Source organism: Solanum dulcamara, chromosome 5, assembly GCF_947179165.1.
Source record: "Solanum dulcamara chromosome 5, daSolDulc1.2, whole genome shotgun sequence".
NCBI lineage: Eukaryota > Viridiplantae > Streptophyta > Magnoliopsida > Solanales > Solanaceae > Solanum > Solanum dulcamara.
The window spans coordinates 6,525,817-6,540,343 of NC_077241.1; the positions used below are offsets into that span (position 1 = coordinate 6,525,817).

General features: G+C 36.2%; 1 protein-coding gene across 1 annotated transcript; it reads left to right on the plus strand.

Annotated features, from left to right (window-relative positions):
• Nucleotides 1–644: 644 nt before the first annotated feature.
• On the plus strand, nucleotides 645–13,418 carry LOC129888928 (uncharacterized). Its single transcript, XM_055963994.1, has 5 exons — nucleotides 645–1,693; nucleotides 2,706–2,788; nucleotides 3,733–3,844; nucleotides 12,337–12,389; nucleotides 12,868–13,418. Exons 1-5 carry the CDS (start codon nucleotides 799–801, stop codon nucleotides 13,009–13,011), a joined length of 1,287 nt encoding a protein of 428 aa, XP_055819969.1. The 5' UTR covers nucleotides 645–798; the 3' UTR covers nucleotides 13,012–13,418.
• Nucleotides 13,419–14,527: the final 1,109 nt, after the last annotated feature.

Here is a 14,527-nt window from a genome sequence, read left to right on the forward strand (position 1 = left end):
ATTTATTTTACTTGATATTTTTAATTATATTTAAAATACTATATTCATATTTTTTTTTATTTTTTTTTGTATTATATTGATTGAAAATTTGAATATATTCATTATAATTTAATAAAAATAAAAATTTAATTATTATAATATATATATTTTTTTAAAAACAACAACACCAAGCCCCGTATACTTGTCATTTTTTATAATTTCTCTCAAAATACTTGTCACTTGATAACATACTTATCAAAATTTAACATAGTATTTTTTGAGTTTATGTTTAAAATTTCAAGTGATTTGGAATTGTGGAGAAAATTCTACGTGTGTCTTGTTTGGTTAGGTTGAATTCGAGCTCTAAAGATATTAAATTTTGATATTTAGTACGAAGGAATACTACTATTGAAATTTGAGGCAATCTCGTAAAATATTGTAGAAGTTGAAAATTTGAAGTTCTTGATGTTCTTCATGTGTTCTTGAAGAAAAATGACAAAAAAATGCATTTAATTCAAAATTTTAATGAAAAAGTATTAAAAATTGTTTGGATGATTTTGCAAAATTAGAGTTAAAAAATGATGACATAAATGAACCTTTTTTTTCAAACGATAATGATATAAATGAGCCAACTCAAACTTTTGATAGCATATTGAGTCTTTTCCATTTATTTTTGGTCATTTTTATTCATATTTCTGTTTTTTCTTTAGGGAAGAGAAAATGGTTTGTTTGCCTTTGCCATGGTCATCTCTGAAGAAACACAAAACCTAAAACCCCATCAGCATTTTACAAAGCCTTAAACCTCCAAGAACCTCAACAATGGCGACCACCACTAAACTCCTTCAACTCCGCCCAAAACTCAAACTTTTCCCTGAATCAAAACCAATGTTCTTCTCTTCTTCTTCTTCTTCTTCTTCTTCTTCCACATCAAATCCCAATCCCGAACACACCGAAAACCCTCCATCAGAACCCCAACAAACACCTACACTTAAACCCCACTCTTTTTCATCTATCGCCAATAATACCCAGAACCCATCTTCAGAAGATTCAGCTTTTGACCAAGTTAGAAAAAGCCTTGCAGAATTCCGCATCCGTGCTGGTTCAGTACCATCACCATCACCATCACCATCATCGCCGTCATTTCAAGAACTATTTAAAAGAAGTGTTAATAATATCAGGTCTGAGGCTGCAGCGAACCTGAGACCACCCTCAAATGGAAACTTTGACTTCAATGCGCTTCGTGCAAACCTGGGTGACAACAACAACAGACAGAATGAGAATAGAGGGAATTTGTATGATCCGTTATCACTTTCGCGATATAAGGATACTTTAAAGTTGAGACCTGATATGGGTAATGATGTGAAAGGATCGGGAATGGTGATTGGTGGGAGTGGAAATTTGCCTGCATCTATTTTCGGGAAGGAGATGATGGTGAGGGATAAAGAGGGTGGTGATAAGGAAGGGATGAAGGAGTTTGTTAGGAGTTATACTCATGCTGAATTAGGGGAGAAGTTGAAAATGTTGAGGCCGATAAAGAAGGAGGAGAAGGGTTGGTTTTCGTGGCATGAGTTGAACGACAGATTGATGAAGGTGAGGGAGATTGAGGTGAAAGAGAGCAAGGCGAAGGCAGCTGGTGACGTGTATAGGGAATTGAAAGAGACTCTTTATAAATTGACTCAAGATGGTGATCTAAAGGCTAAGAAGACGACAATGAGTGAGTTTGCATTTTTTAATTTTTTGGGTGCAGTTTCGGTGTTTTTTTATATATTGGATTATATGAATAACCGGTGTAGAACCATGTATGCTGAATGTTATGCTGTGAGTGATCTAGTTAGTGTTATATTAATATGCAGTGTGGTCAACTGTAAACAAGCAGCCATAGGAACTTTAAGCATAAAGCTGATGCATTGTTGAATAACACCACACAACACACACACATGTGTATATTGCTGAAAGAAATGCAAGTGTAGCTTGCACCAGGGGTGTGGTCTAGGGGTTAATAGATGAAATGATAAATATGGGAGACTTGGATCAAATCCTACAGAAAAAGAACTGCTAGGTGATTTTTTATATTCCTAAGCATTGGGGGATGAGCTATTCAGTGTCTGTGCTGGTAGGATTTAGTAGGCACCCCATGGAATAATTGAGATGCACAAAAGATGTCCGTACAACCACTATTATAATTATAAATATAAATGACTATATGTAAGTGTAGCTATTGTGGTAATAAGTATTTGGAACTAATTGAGGTCATACGAAGTGGCTACTGATTGATTCATTGATGCTGATGCATATCTTGTGAGAATATAATTTTTTCGATGATTCTTCTCTAGGAACCCAGTTCCATAAGAGAGCTTCTCAAAAAATACCATGGGTGGAAGAGTTTCTTGCAAAACTTACTCATAAAATGTAACATTATTGTGGAAAATGTGTAAAGCCTTCACACTGGTATCAAAAGATTTTCTTGTTCTTGCAATATTTTTGCAATCTTTGTATGTTCGATTAGTGGGTCAGTGGTCATTTTTCTAGTAACACACATGGATTTCTTATTCATTAGCTAAAAGTGCAGTGTTCATCAAGGGCTAATATCAATACTTCTGTTCTTTGATACTGCACCTAGATTTATATTTGGTGCTTCCTTGTAAGCAGAAAATGTTTTTTTTTGTGAGTATATTGAAAATATCTTTTATGATACTTCATTTGTTCATTACAATTACTTTTTACAGTTCAGAGGCTTGATGTCTTGGGCCAGCTGGGTGGTACTCCAAGCTTTATGTTGCATCCACCAAAAGAACACTTGGTTGAAAAGGCAAGTAGCATTTTGTTCTCAAATGTCTTTTTGTCAATGATTCTGCTACTTCTAATTCTTCTCTAGGGAGTAGTTCAAGTGACGAAGGTTGAGGGACTTCTGAGTTGTCACTTAGATTACATGTTCGAGCCCTGCACTATCATTCAGCCTTGCGCCAAATGAATTAGCCTGGTATTTTAAGTGGAGAAGTTAGAGCGATGGGCCCATTTATCCCCGAGTTTTGAAGGCTGTGGTTGGTGGGGTTTGCCTCAAATGGATTTTTCAGTCACAGGAAAAATAGCATTATACTTATAATTCCATTGTTCATGGCAAATGTCTCCTTCAGATTAACCCTTTTGATTTCCAGCCTTCACTGAATAGTTTTAAGTGTTCGGTTTTGAATACGGAGTCACGTATTAAGCATTCATTTCAGAAATCATAATGGTCTTTTGCCTTCAACAATTCTCGGAGCAGCAAGCATAATCGTTCCTATTTTTAATAGAAGGTGGATGCATTTGGCTTAAAAATATAAAAGCAGCACTTGAGCTGCATTACAGCCAAAGATGAAGGCAATCATACGAGTTATGTTCTTGCTTTACCATTTTAATAAAAAATAATGACTTAATGTGAAGACTTAATAAAAAATAATGACTTAATGTGAAGACGTATATTAGCTTTTTGTCATATTGTGTATCAATTTGATCAATTTGGCCATTTTTTTTATATATATATTTCGCAAACAAGAAAAAGAATTATAGAAGGAAAAGGCTAGGCATGGTTGATGGTGATCTTGGTTTGCAACCATAATTCTCAGAGAATAATCCCTGATTTCTTATCCTCTGATCATTTCTTTCTGTTTGTACTTCGTTTAGCACAGGAAGTAGCATCAGTGATCTGATTTCTATTGTCAATGCAGCTGTCATTCGTTTAAGTGAATGTAATAACTTATCGACAATTTTGAACAGTTTTTTCACCCAGATAACATGTCATCTGGGGAAAAAATGAAACTGGAGCTACAAAAAGTGAGAGATGAATTTAAAATGTCAGAGTCGGATTGTGGATCTGCTCGTGTTCAAGGTTAGTGATCTAGATTTATGATGTCATGTTGTTTAAGGTTTTGCTACTTTTGTTTTTTCTACCTTTAGTTTCTAGTCTTTAACTTCATGGCATACAGACCTCAAGAGCTCCGACTGGATCATGTATGAACCTATTTAACTGCTTTTTTTAATATCTTGGTTTCCTCACCTGTGTTCCTTTTTTTTTTCTTTCTAGACTTGATATTCTTGGTGCTCTTTATGCTACTTTTAAGGTTCCGTTGGGCACTTTGTATCTGGGTTTAATTTGGAAGTTGTCTTCTTTATTTCTACGTATGATGTTCTAGATACTTCCTACTTGAGCAGATTCTATGTTCTTTTTTCTGTTTCAAAAACTACCCAATCACTCTTCCTCCATTGGACATTATCCTCTACTCCTAACACCACTTTCCAGCATTTTAATCCACTCTGATGCTTGTACTCCATCTTAATATTCTATTTATATCCATTGAAATAGTGGTCTGCGATGACTTTTTCCTAAGGCTGTTTAAATTCATCCCCTTGTTTTGCTGATAGTAATTGTACAAATAGGGAATATCTATATCATGTACAAAGCAGTATTAATTTGGAGAAATGTGAAGGATTCAGTCTTCATTCTTGTCCTTTTTTTTGGGTCATAAAAAAGACAAGAATGAAGACTGAAATACATGTTGCCATCCTAAAAGAAAAAGAAAAAGAATGAAGACCAAAAAAATCTTGGAATCTCCTTTCTTCTTATGACCTACAATTTGGGGACCAAGGGAAGGTAATGACTTCCAAGTTCCAAGTCAAGCTAGTCAGCTGATGTAGTCAGTCAAATGTTTAAGCTGACAGAGATCTTGCTGCCCAAGTATTTTCTTCGACTACTTCAGAAAGTACAGTGCACCAAAGTAATCAAAATGACTAAAACCAACATAACAGAGTGCCTGAATCTAAAAATAATGGGATAACTAAGGCTCTCATTTGCACTTACTGAAGTATTAGTTGAAAGCTTCAAATGAGAGAGGGTGCAGCAGTGTCTTAAGAAATAACCTTGCAACTTATGGAATACAAAATAAAGAGCTACTTCATAAAGTTGTGACCCTTTGAAATCACTTGGTGAAGTACAACACAAGAAGAAATAGTTCCTAGGGCTTAGTTTAAGTGGCGAAAGTTGTACGACGTGTCACTTAGGTCATAGGTTCAAGCCATATGCCATGTGAACTAAGCTTGGTATTTAGGTGGAGAAAGATAGAGAAGTGGACTCATTTTCCCGAGTTTTGAAGCCTACAATTATCTGTTAGGGTTGGCCCCTAGCAGATTTCTCGGAAGATCAACCAGAAGAAATACAAATTGTTCTTAATAGTGAATCTTTTTGGTTTTTGGCACGGAAGCTGATAAACCGTCATTTTAATTTCGTTTCCATCTCCTCGCCTTTATCTTGGAGATGCTATTGATGTCAACTTAGAGGGGGAGGCATGTATCTTTTGGAATGAAATGTCAACTTGATTGAAAAAATAGCAAGTGAAGTGTTAGGGTGTCTAAAGGTTTAGGACCTCGACCACTGGAATGCCAATGGTGGAATGTAGACGGTAAGATGTGCAAAGAGTTATCAAAGCTAAAAGACGTACTATAGGAGAAGACAAAGTAGTCTTTGAAGAGTATAAGAGAGCTAAGAAGGTGATTGGTAAAGCTCGAGAAATAGCCCTAGATGGCATGTTCCAAAAGCTAAGAACACAAGAAGGAGGCAAAGAAATATTTTTTTGATGAAGAAAAATAATGAAATATTTAAATAGTGCGACTAAAGACAGAAGAGGAGTAAGTACATAAACAAGGTGAAGTATATTAAAAACGATTCTCAACAAGTAATGGTTGGAGATAAAGAGATCAAGGAGTGACAGTAAGGCAGGTAAATAATTTATTATCCAGGCTCGTTGTCAGAGGAGGACGAAATAATAGATGAAGATGTTACACATAAATCAAAATTGAAAGGAGAATGAAATAATAGATGAAGATGTTACACAAAGAATCAAAATCGGATGGTTGAAGTAGAGAAGTGCTACTGAGATGTTTTTTGATAATGTTAAAGATTATCATTGAATGGGCATCAGGAAGATGCGAAATTACAAAAGGTGTGACCAGTTAGCTCTACTACAGAAGGGCAAAAAAAAACATTTCAACACTAGTACAAGTAGCCTAAGCTAAAGCTAAGGAGCTAACAAAATCCAAAAACATGTCAACGCTATTGACAGGTGAAAGGAAATGCCAACAGAACAAATTAACTAAGCATTTAGTCTTCACAGAGAGGTAGGGGTTGAAATTCCATCAAAGCATCTGTGATTCCTTTCATTCCAGATCACCCAAAAAATGATTGCTGGGATCATCCTCCAGTTTTTCTGGATGGCTTTGTCAACTCTCCAAGAGATCTAGCTGATGTAGGATTCCTTGATCCACCCGGCCATACTCCAGGAAAGGCCATAGAGAGAGAAGAAAAAGTTCCAAATGTCAGTTGTGATGGGGCAATGCAAAAACAAGTGGCTAATACTCTCAAGATTCTATTTGCATAAATAACATCTGTTTACTAGAGTAATTTTCCTTCTGCTAAGATTATCTAGTGCCAAGCAAGCATTATTTAGAGCTGTTCAGGACAAGCATGTAACTTTGAATGGTAGCCTGGTCCTCTAGACCTGCTTCCAAGGCCAATCCTCCAGAATTCCATCCTGTGAACACATCAGATCATAACTTTCCTTGACCGTGTATTCCCGCTTTTTGGGTGTACCCCAAATGATTTTGTCTGCTTGATGCTCATTAATGTTGAAATCTGCTTGTGTTGCAAGTAGAGAAATCACGTCATTGATTTCCCAGTCCTGTGGGTTCCTTCTGAAAGAGGGACTCCATATGTTGTTGTCTCTGTTTTGGGCAGGCGGCGCAAAACGAACTAATCCGTGATCAGCAAGTTTTCCAAAAGCGAACTGAATGGAATTGTTACTTTCCAAAAATCTTGCTTCAAATCAATTCTAGAACTCTTGTTTCTGGCAAATTGGTAGTCTTGGGTAGGTGTCTCTAAAGCAATGTTCCCAAGCCCTTTATCTTCCCAGAATTTAATGTGCATACCATTTCCAGCCTTGAAAGAAGATTTCTGAAAGAAATCAGAATGCAAACTGCTAATATACTTCCATAATCCTACTCCATGTGTCCCTGAACTTTGTCTAGTGCACCAGTGATTCAGAGACCCATACTTGGCATCAATTACATCTTTCCAGTAGCCTGCTCCTGGTTGACCATACCTCCATAACCATTTCATTAGCATACTTATGTTGTGAAACTTGACGTTCTTGATCCCTAGACCCCCTTTTTGCCTTAGGTTGAATGACTTTAGGCCTTTTGACTAGAGTGAACTTGCGAGTTTCCTTGTCTAGCTGTTTTAGAACTTGACCAGGCATAGGAAAAAGAGACATGTGATATGTAGGGATGATATCCAAGACACTGGTGATCAAGGTAAGCTTGCCCCCCATGGAGAGATATTGTTGCTGCCAGTAAGCTAACCTTTTCTCAACTTTCTCAATAACACCATTGAAAATATCAGTGGACTTGAATTTGGCTCCCAGAGGCAAACCTAGGTAGGTTGTGCGAAAGGAGTCTATTCTGCAATAGAGGATGTTTGAGAGATCTTCTATATTGTGAACTTCATTCACGGGGAAAATGGTACTTTTGAGCATATTGATATGAAGTCCAGAGTGCTTCAAAAATGAGTAAGGTTAGGTTAAGATTGATGACTTGGGCAGCAGAAGCACCACAAAATATCTATGTATCGTCTGCATAAAGCATGTGTGAAACATTGACTAAGGTACTTGGGCAGCAGAAGCACCACAAAATATCTATGTATTGTCTGCATTATGCATGTGTGAAACATTGACTAAGGTGGATGGGTTTCCACCAACCTGAAAACCGTGGATCCACTACAGTTCCTTTGCTTTGTCTAGCATCAAAGTGAGACCTTCCATAGCCAGAATGAATAGAAAGGAAGAGAGAGAGTCTCCCTGCCTAAGGCCTTTCTGAGGTGAGAAAAAACCGTCAGGGCTTCTGTTGACCAACACTGAGTATTTCACAGAAGAAATATTGAACTTTATCCATATATGCCATTTTCTTCCAAAACCCATTTTTCTGAGCATGTTGAGAAGGAAACCTTAATTCAATTGGTCAACAGCCTTTCCTATAGCGAGTTTGCATAATATGCCTGCTTTCCCGCTCTTGATTCTCCAATCCAAGACTTCATTAGCTATCAGGGGTGCATCAGTGATCTGCCGACCCTTTACAAAGGCACAAAGGCACTGTGATACTAAGATGTTAGGAAACAAGTGGATGCACAAGTTCTATACAATGTTTGGTTGGATGCAAAAGAAAAGAACGGCTTAATAGTGAAATAGACACTCGTACTTGAACGAAGATCTATTTTTGCCCCCCCCCCCCCCCCCAAACAACCCAACTCTACGGGTTTTCATTCAGACACCTTAATTTATCCAAAACCTATGTTAACCACCTGTTACTCTACATGTCACTCAATCATTCTGCTGGGGATAACATCAGTATATACATTTAGATAAAATCAGGCTATGCCATCATTTATTTTCACAAAACTATATTAAAAAATCTCCAATTCATCGTAATTATTTTTTCTCTATTTGTTCCACCCATCACCACCAACGAGTTTTATTTGAAAAAAGCTTTTTCAATGAGGTTGGTAGAAAAGGCTCATGCGTGTAGATCTAGGGTTGCTAAACTGAAGGGAAGGAACAAGAGACAGAGAAAGATCAATCAGGCCGGTGTTTGATTTTCCGACAGATACTCTAGCTAAGAAATGTTTTCTTGACATCTCCATAAAAAACTCCCGTGGTAATCTCCTCCTTAAAATTCTAACTAATGCCAGATGTCTCTAATAGAGTTGACCACAACAAAACTCACGGATCCACCGTTTTTCTACACAACCTTAGCCCACCATCCCTCTATCTTGAATCTTCAGTAATTCCCTTCTCTTCATCAAGAACACACACAACTTTCGCCTAAAACAACCCCCTTTCATTCCATCAAAATCAACATAGCTGAACACCACCTTCATCCACATGCTGCAAGAATCCTTAGAAACTCTCACTTATCCACAAAAAGAGTGATCTCAAAAGTCATCACCCTTAACACCGTCTAGGAAGACAAATATCTATTTCCTCAGTATTTCGACAAGAGGTCGAAGTTGTCGTCTGGGTTCATGATGAGAAGTCTGGTTTTGGTTTTAGCATTGTTTGCTATTCAACCACAATTTGTTTAATCTTGGGGGGGGGGGGAGGGCTCTAATATCAAAGTGCTAGAGGTTCATTTTTCCTCCTTCATCTAATAATTTGTTTAGGTAGGTGTTTGGACATGCGATTTCATATCGCGATATGAAATCATGGGATGAAATCAGCGTTAGGACATGTGATTTCACACTGATTTCATCTCGTGATTTCATATCATGAGATGAAATCCCAAATTCTCCAAAAAGCATGATTTGAGAATTTCAAATCATGATTTGGGATTTTTCAAATACAAAATTGACCCACAAGTTTATATTTTGTAAGAAAAAAACCACATTTATATCTACTAACTGTTTATTTCATATGTAAATAAAATTATAATTCATATCATTACTTATTAATACTTATATCTCATATAACGATTATTCTCACAAATATAAAATTTATTTATTACTTCAAATTAGTTGCTACTTTACCATTTAGATTCACAAAATTCATTATTTTTTATCAAATATTTATCAACTAAATTTATTTCTACTTCATTCAATTTTTTTAACAGAATTAAAGTTTGATCAATAAATGTTGTATTTTTTTAGAATAGCTTTGTGATAATGTATTATACGATTTTATAAATTTTTACTCATTTGGTAAGATGGTATAAAGAATTGAAACAATTTTAGTAGTTTTATACCTTATGAGATTCTTATATTTATGAGAAAACATACAACATAGAAAGTTCAAATTACATGTCCAAACAAAACTTCAACTCAGCATAGAAAGTAAAAAAACCAGGGAGAAAGGAGATGAGAAATGAGATGGGAAAGGAGGAGGAGTGATCTCTCAGCATTTTTTTACTTTTCTTTTTATGTCTGAGTTCAGTCTTTTTTAAAATTAAAATCACCGATTCATGCTCGTAGACGTGCATACCACACACTTTATCCAATTCAGCTAGATCAATTGACATATAAGCACGTACAACGTTCAGAGATGTTTAAAACACATGTTTTGGGCATGTTCAAGTATCAGGATGAAAACCCATGGAGTTGGGTGGCCGGGAACGAAATTCCGAGGAAGAAGTGTCTATTTGCCCATTAAGCCAAGAAAAAATAATCACCACAAATGTTGTGTTTGGTTGACTCTTTGATAAAACTAATCTTTGCATAATTAATATATGGGGATGGAGATGTTCCATCGTAATTCTTTTTTCTCCATTTGTTCCACCCATCACCACCAATGAGTTTTATTTGAAAAAAATAGTATTTTCTACGAGGTTGGAGAAAAGGCTCATGTGTGTTGATCTGGGGTTGCTAAAACTTGAAGGGAAGGAACAAGGGACAGAGAAAGATAAATCTCTTGCGGTGTTTGATTTTCCGACAATGATTTTGGATAAGAAATGTTTTCTTGACATCTCCATAAAAAACTCCTCTACCTGCTAAAGTGGAGGCAGATTGGATAACATAGGAGGGGCTTCCTCTTGCTGGGCAACAAGGAAGGAAAGGGCATTTACCTGGTCAAATGGCAAACTGCTCAACTCAGTAAGAAATCAGATGAACTTGGTATTTAGAATTTAGGTCTGCAAAATAGGTGCTTATTATCAAAATGGTTATGGAGGTTTAGTAAAGAGAGCCATGCTCTTTCGAATGATGTTATCACTAGCAAATATGGACAGACTGATCATTGGACCTCTAACACTGACCAGCACCTATGGGGTCTCAGTCTGGAGGTCTATCTGGAATCAGTGGCCTAAACTATTCGGGAGCATATGCTACAAGGTGGGTGGGGGGACTTGGATTCTATTCTGGAAAGACAAGTGGATTGGTCAGAACTCTCTCATGGAGGACTTTCCAGACCGGTTCTCTTTCTGTGACAATCATGGAGCATCTACTGCTGAGACTTGGTCTCATCAAGGGTGGAATATCACCTTTAGGAGGCTTCTGAATGACTAGGAGGTGGAGAGAGTGACCAGCTTACTGCAACAGCTTGGATGACTTCCCTGGATTAAACACTAATCCTGATGCAATTAGATGGAGACATGATAGGATGGAAAATTTTCTGTTGGAAGAGTGTAAAAAAGAGATCTGTCTACACAACCTGGGGGCATCTCTGGGCCTTGGAAACAAGTCTGGAAATCCAGTACTCTAACCAAGGTCAAGTGCTTCACATGGCAGGTATGCAAAAGAGCATGTCTGACTCAGGAAAAACTGAAAAGGAGTGGTTTTCAGATTGTCTCTCGGTGCTTTTACTGCAGTGACAAGGAGGAAACAAACAACCATTTGTTTCTCCATTGTTAAGTTACTGCTCAGGTTTGGTATATGTTTCTCAGCCTTATTCAAGAACCCTAGATCAGCCTGAGCATACTGTAGACCTTCTAAGCTGTTAGATGAGAAGAGGTAGGATTAAAATTCACAGAAAAAATGGTGGAGTTTAGTCCCTTCTTGCTTGTGGTGGTCAATTTGGAGGGAAAGAAACAATAGCTTTTTTGAGAATATTACTAACCCAATGTAGAAAGTTAAAGAAAACTGCATTAATAACTCTATATTTTTGGTGTAAAGAAGAGGATATAGATGAAGTAGAACAAAAAGTAGATTTCCTAGGCTCTCTAATTATGATTACTTGCCATGTAATTTTTGTTGGTTGCTACCATACCCTCATTGCTGAGGAATACAACATTACCTTTCTCAAAAAAAATACATCGTTTGTTTGGAGTTACTAAATGATATATACACAGTGTCATGCGAGAATTATGTGATAACTTTCAGGAAAGATAAGAATTAAAGGAAAACAAGAAGAAAATTTAATACAACCTATTCTGATACCACTGGAGGGGGAAACCCCATATTATACCAGCATCTCTTTTGATTCTTCGGACATTCAGGGGCGTATATTTCCATTTCGGATCCGGTATCATAAGTCATATTGTTTCTATTTTTTCGGGAAAACCGGTTTTCGGGTACCTAGGCATAAGCGAGATTATTGCAATCTATTCCTTTTTTTTTTTCTTTTTGCAATGTGTGCGGACACTCCAAAGTTCCTTGATACCTTATTGCTGTTGATAGATGTTATTTCTACATATAAAAAAAACATATGTAAGGAAGTTGCTTGAATTTGATTTGTTTAAACGTAATACTCAAATTGAAGTAAAACACCTTCAAGCAAGCTACATATGAGCTGCTTCAATGATGTTTATAGTTTTTTACATTGTATATTGATGTTAGCCTTTTCTTGTTTTCAGTGGCTCAGCTTACAACAAAAATAAAGCACCTATCTACCGTTCTTCACAAAAAGGTGAGTTTTCTGCTGATTGTACCCAATTAAGCATCTTTTGCAGGAATACGTGTCCCAAAATCTCCATTAATTAGCACATTGTTGGTCATTTTCATATGGTAAAGCATGATTATTGTTCTTGAAATGCCTACTCAGAGGGGAAAAAAACAATAGATGACACATTAGCTGGTGTCTATGAGTTGCAATACTTGTATAAGATGGTGCATTAATCTTTTATCTATTATCTTGTCATAGAACTTTATTGCTTAGATTATTACGAGCTGGTTATTTATAGGGATCTTTGTGCAAGGAGCCAGACAGATTCACTGTTTACATTTTGTAGCTGGTATACATAGATTAATACATGGTTATGCATGAATTGTGCTACATCTGCTGGCTATTTTTAATATAAGCGGTTGGGTGGGTGGCTGGTTATTTCTCTTTTTTTTAAATAGTTTTTTTATACATTGTCGCTCAAATGTGTGATCAAATGTTTTAGGATAAGCACTCTCGTAAGGGTCTACAACAAATGGTTCAAAATAGGAAGAAGTTATTGAAGTATCTGCGAAGGACAGATTGGGACTCTTACTGCCTCGTTCTTTCTAAGCTTGGCCTCCGAGATAACCCAGATTACAAGTTCTAGACCAGCATGGATCACACATTACTTGAATGCAGAAATCCAAGTTTTGCTTTGGCAGATTGCTGGGAATCTTTTCCGTACCAAAACTTCTCTCGTTTGCAGGGAGAGGTGTTGAGGGGGATGGACTTTTGTTGTTGGTTCATTGCCTCCTCATAACTGGTCTTTCAAAGGAGAGCCAAATGTAGGAACTTAAATGTTTTTTCTTCAAATTATAACGACAGTGTCTAGAATAACTTGCACGCACCACGACGTGTATGTAACTCTGTGCACCCATTTTTACCTTGTGATAGTTTGAGGAGTGAAAGTCGACAAGTGACTCAGTAATTGGTCTTCAAGAACCACAATATCTTTTCTTGTTTGAATTGTAGTTGAACGTTGGCAAGGCGTTGATTGATTATTCTTTGCTTCAATGATTTCCAGGGATGAATTGTTTTAATAAGCTTGCCTTTTCTCTTTATTATATATTCTTGTGTTGTTCTCTCTTCTTGGCTTTGATGGTTCGTCAGGGGCGTATGTTCGCTCTGTTAGGTAATTTTCCTATTTTTTGTTTGGATTTAGGTAACAATATGATAATAATGCAACATGTCCGTGTATTCAAGATTTGAAATTTATGAATTTCTACAATAACTTCAAGTTAATATATGATAATGATTGAGAAAAAACTATTGGATTTTGGTAAACTCAAATGCAACATGCTTGGTCTAATGAGCCTAAACTCAAAACATTCTTACAATGGTTATATATGTCAGTTATTTAACTCTTACGTATAGACGGTATAGTCATACTATATATCAGAACAATAATACGTTGGCTCCAGACAATGTATCAAATATCTGAGATTTGTTTTAGAAATAGGGACATAGGGAGTACTATGTGAAACGGTGCGCACTAGAAATAGGGACATAGGAATACTCTCCGTTTACTTTTACTTTTACTCATCAAGTTTGAACTTTGCATATCATTTAAGAAATAATAATTGATATTATATGTATTTTTATCACAATTGCTACAATAAATAAGGGATTTTGCTGCAATAATATAATTGTCGCTATACTATATTTAGTGACAATGGTTTTACATATAGGACCAACTGCTTTCTTGATCTTGCTTGCCCTTACTCCGTCTAGCACCTTTCGGTTGGGATCCGGCCTGAAAGTTAGATTAGACCGTTTGGGTTAATATAATATGAAATTTATAACCAACACTTTATATAAATGGCGTAAAAGACTTTAGCGCCCTAGGACATTAACTCAATTGCCACTTAAAGAAAGTATTTTTATAACAAAAAAAAAGAAGAAGAAAGTTTTTTGTCATTAAATGTGTCTTTTGTTATAGTGAATATTCATATATTAATTGATGTTTAATTTTAGGTGTTGAAAATAATTTAAGGAATAAGTAATTAATACTATGAGTATAACATGATTTTTTTTTAAAAATTTCTCTTGATAATTAATACTATAAGGAGTAATATTTTTTTAACACATTTATAGCATAACTTTATTAAATCTTATACATTTCT

Excerpts from the sequence above, each read along its gene's own strand:
- LOC129888928 (XM_055963994.1), top strand. The coding sequence starts at position 799 with ATGGCGACCACCACTAAACTCCTTCAACTCCGCCCAAAACTCAAACTT. Across the intron at positions 1,694-2,705 it reads GGCTAAGAAGACGACAATGA|TTCAGAGGCTTGATGTCTTG; the intron begins GTGAGTTTGCAT and ends TACTTTTTACAG. Across the intron at positions 2,789-3,732 it reads AAGAACACTTGGTTGAAAAG|TTTTTTCACCCAGATAACAT; the intron begins GCAAGTAGCATT and ends AATTTTGAACAG.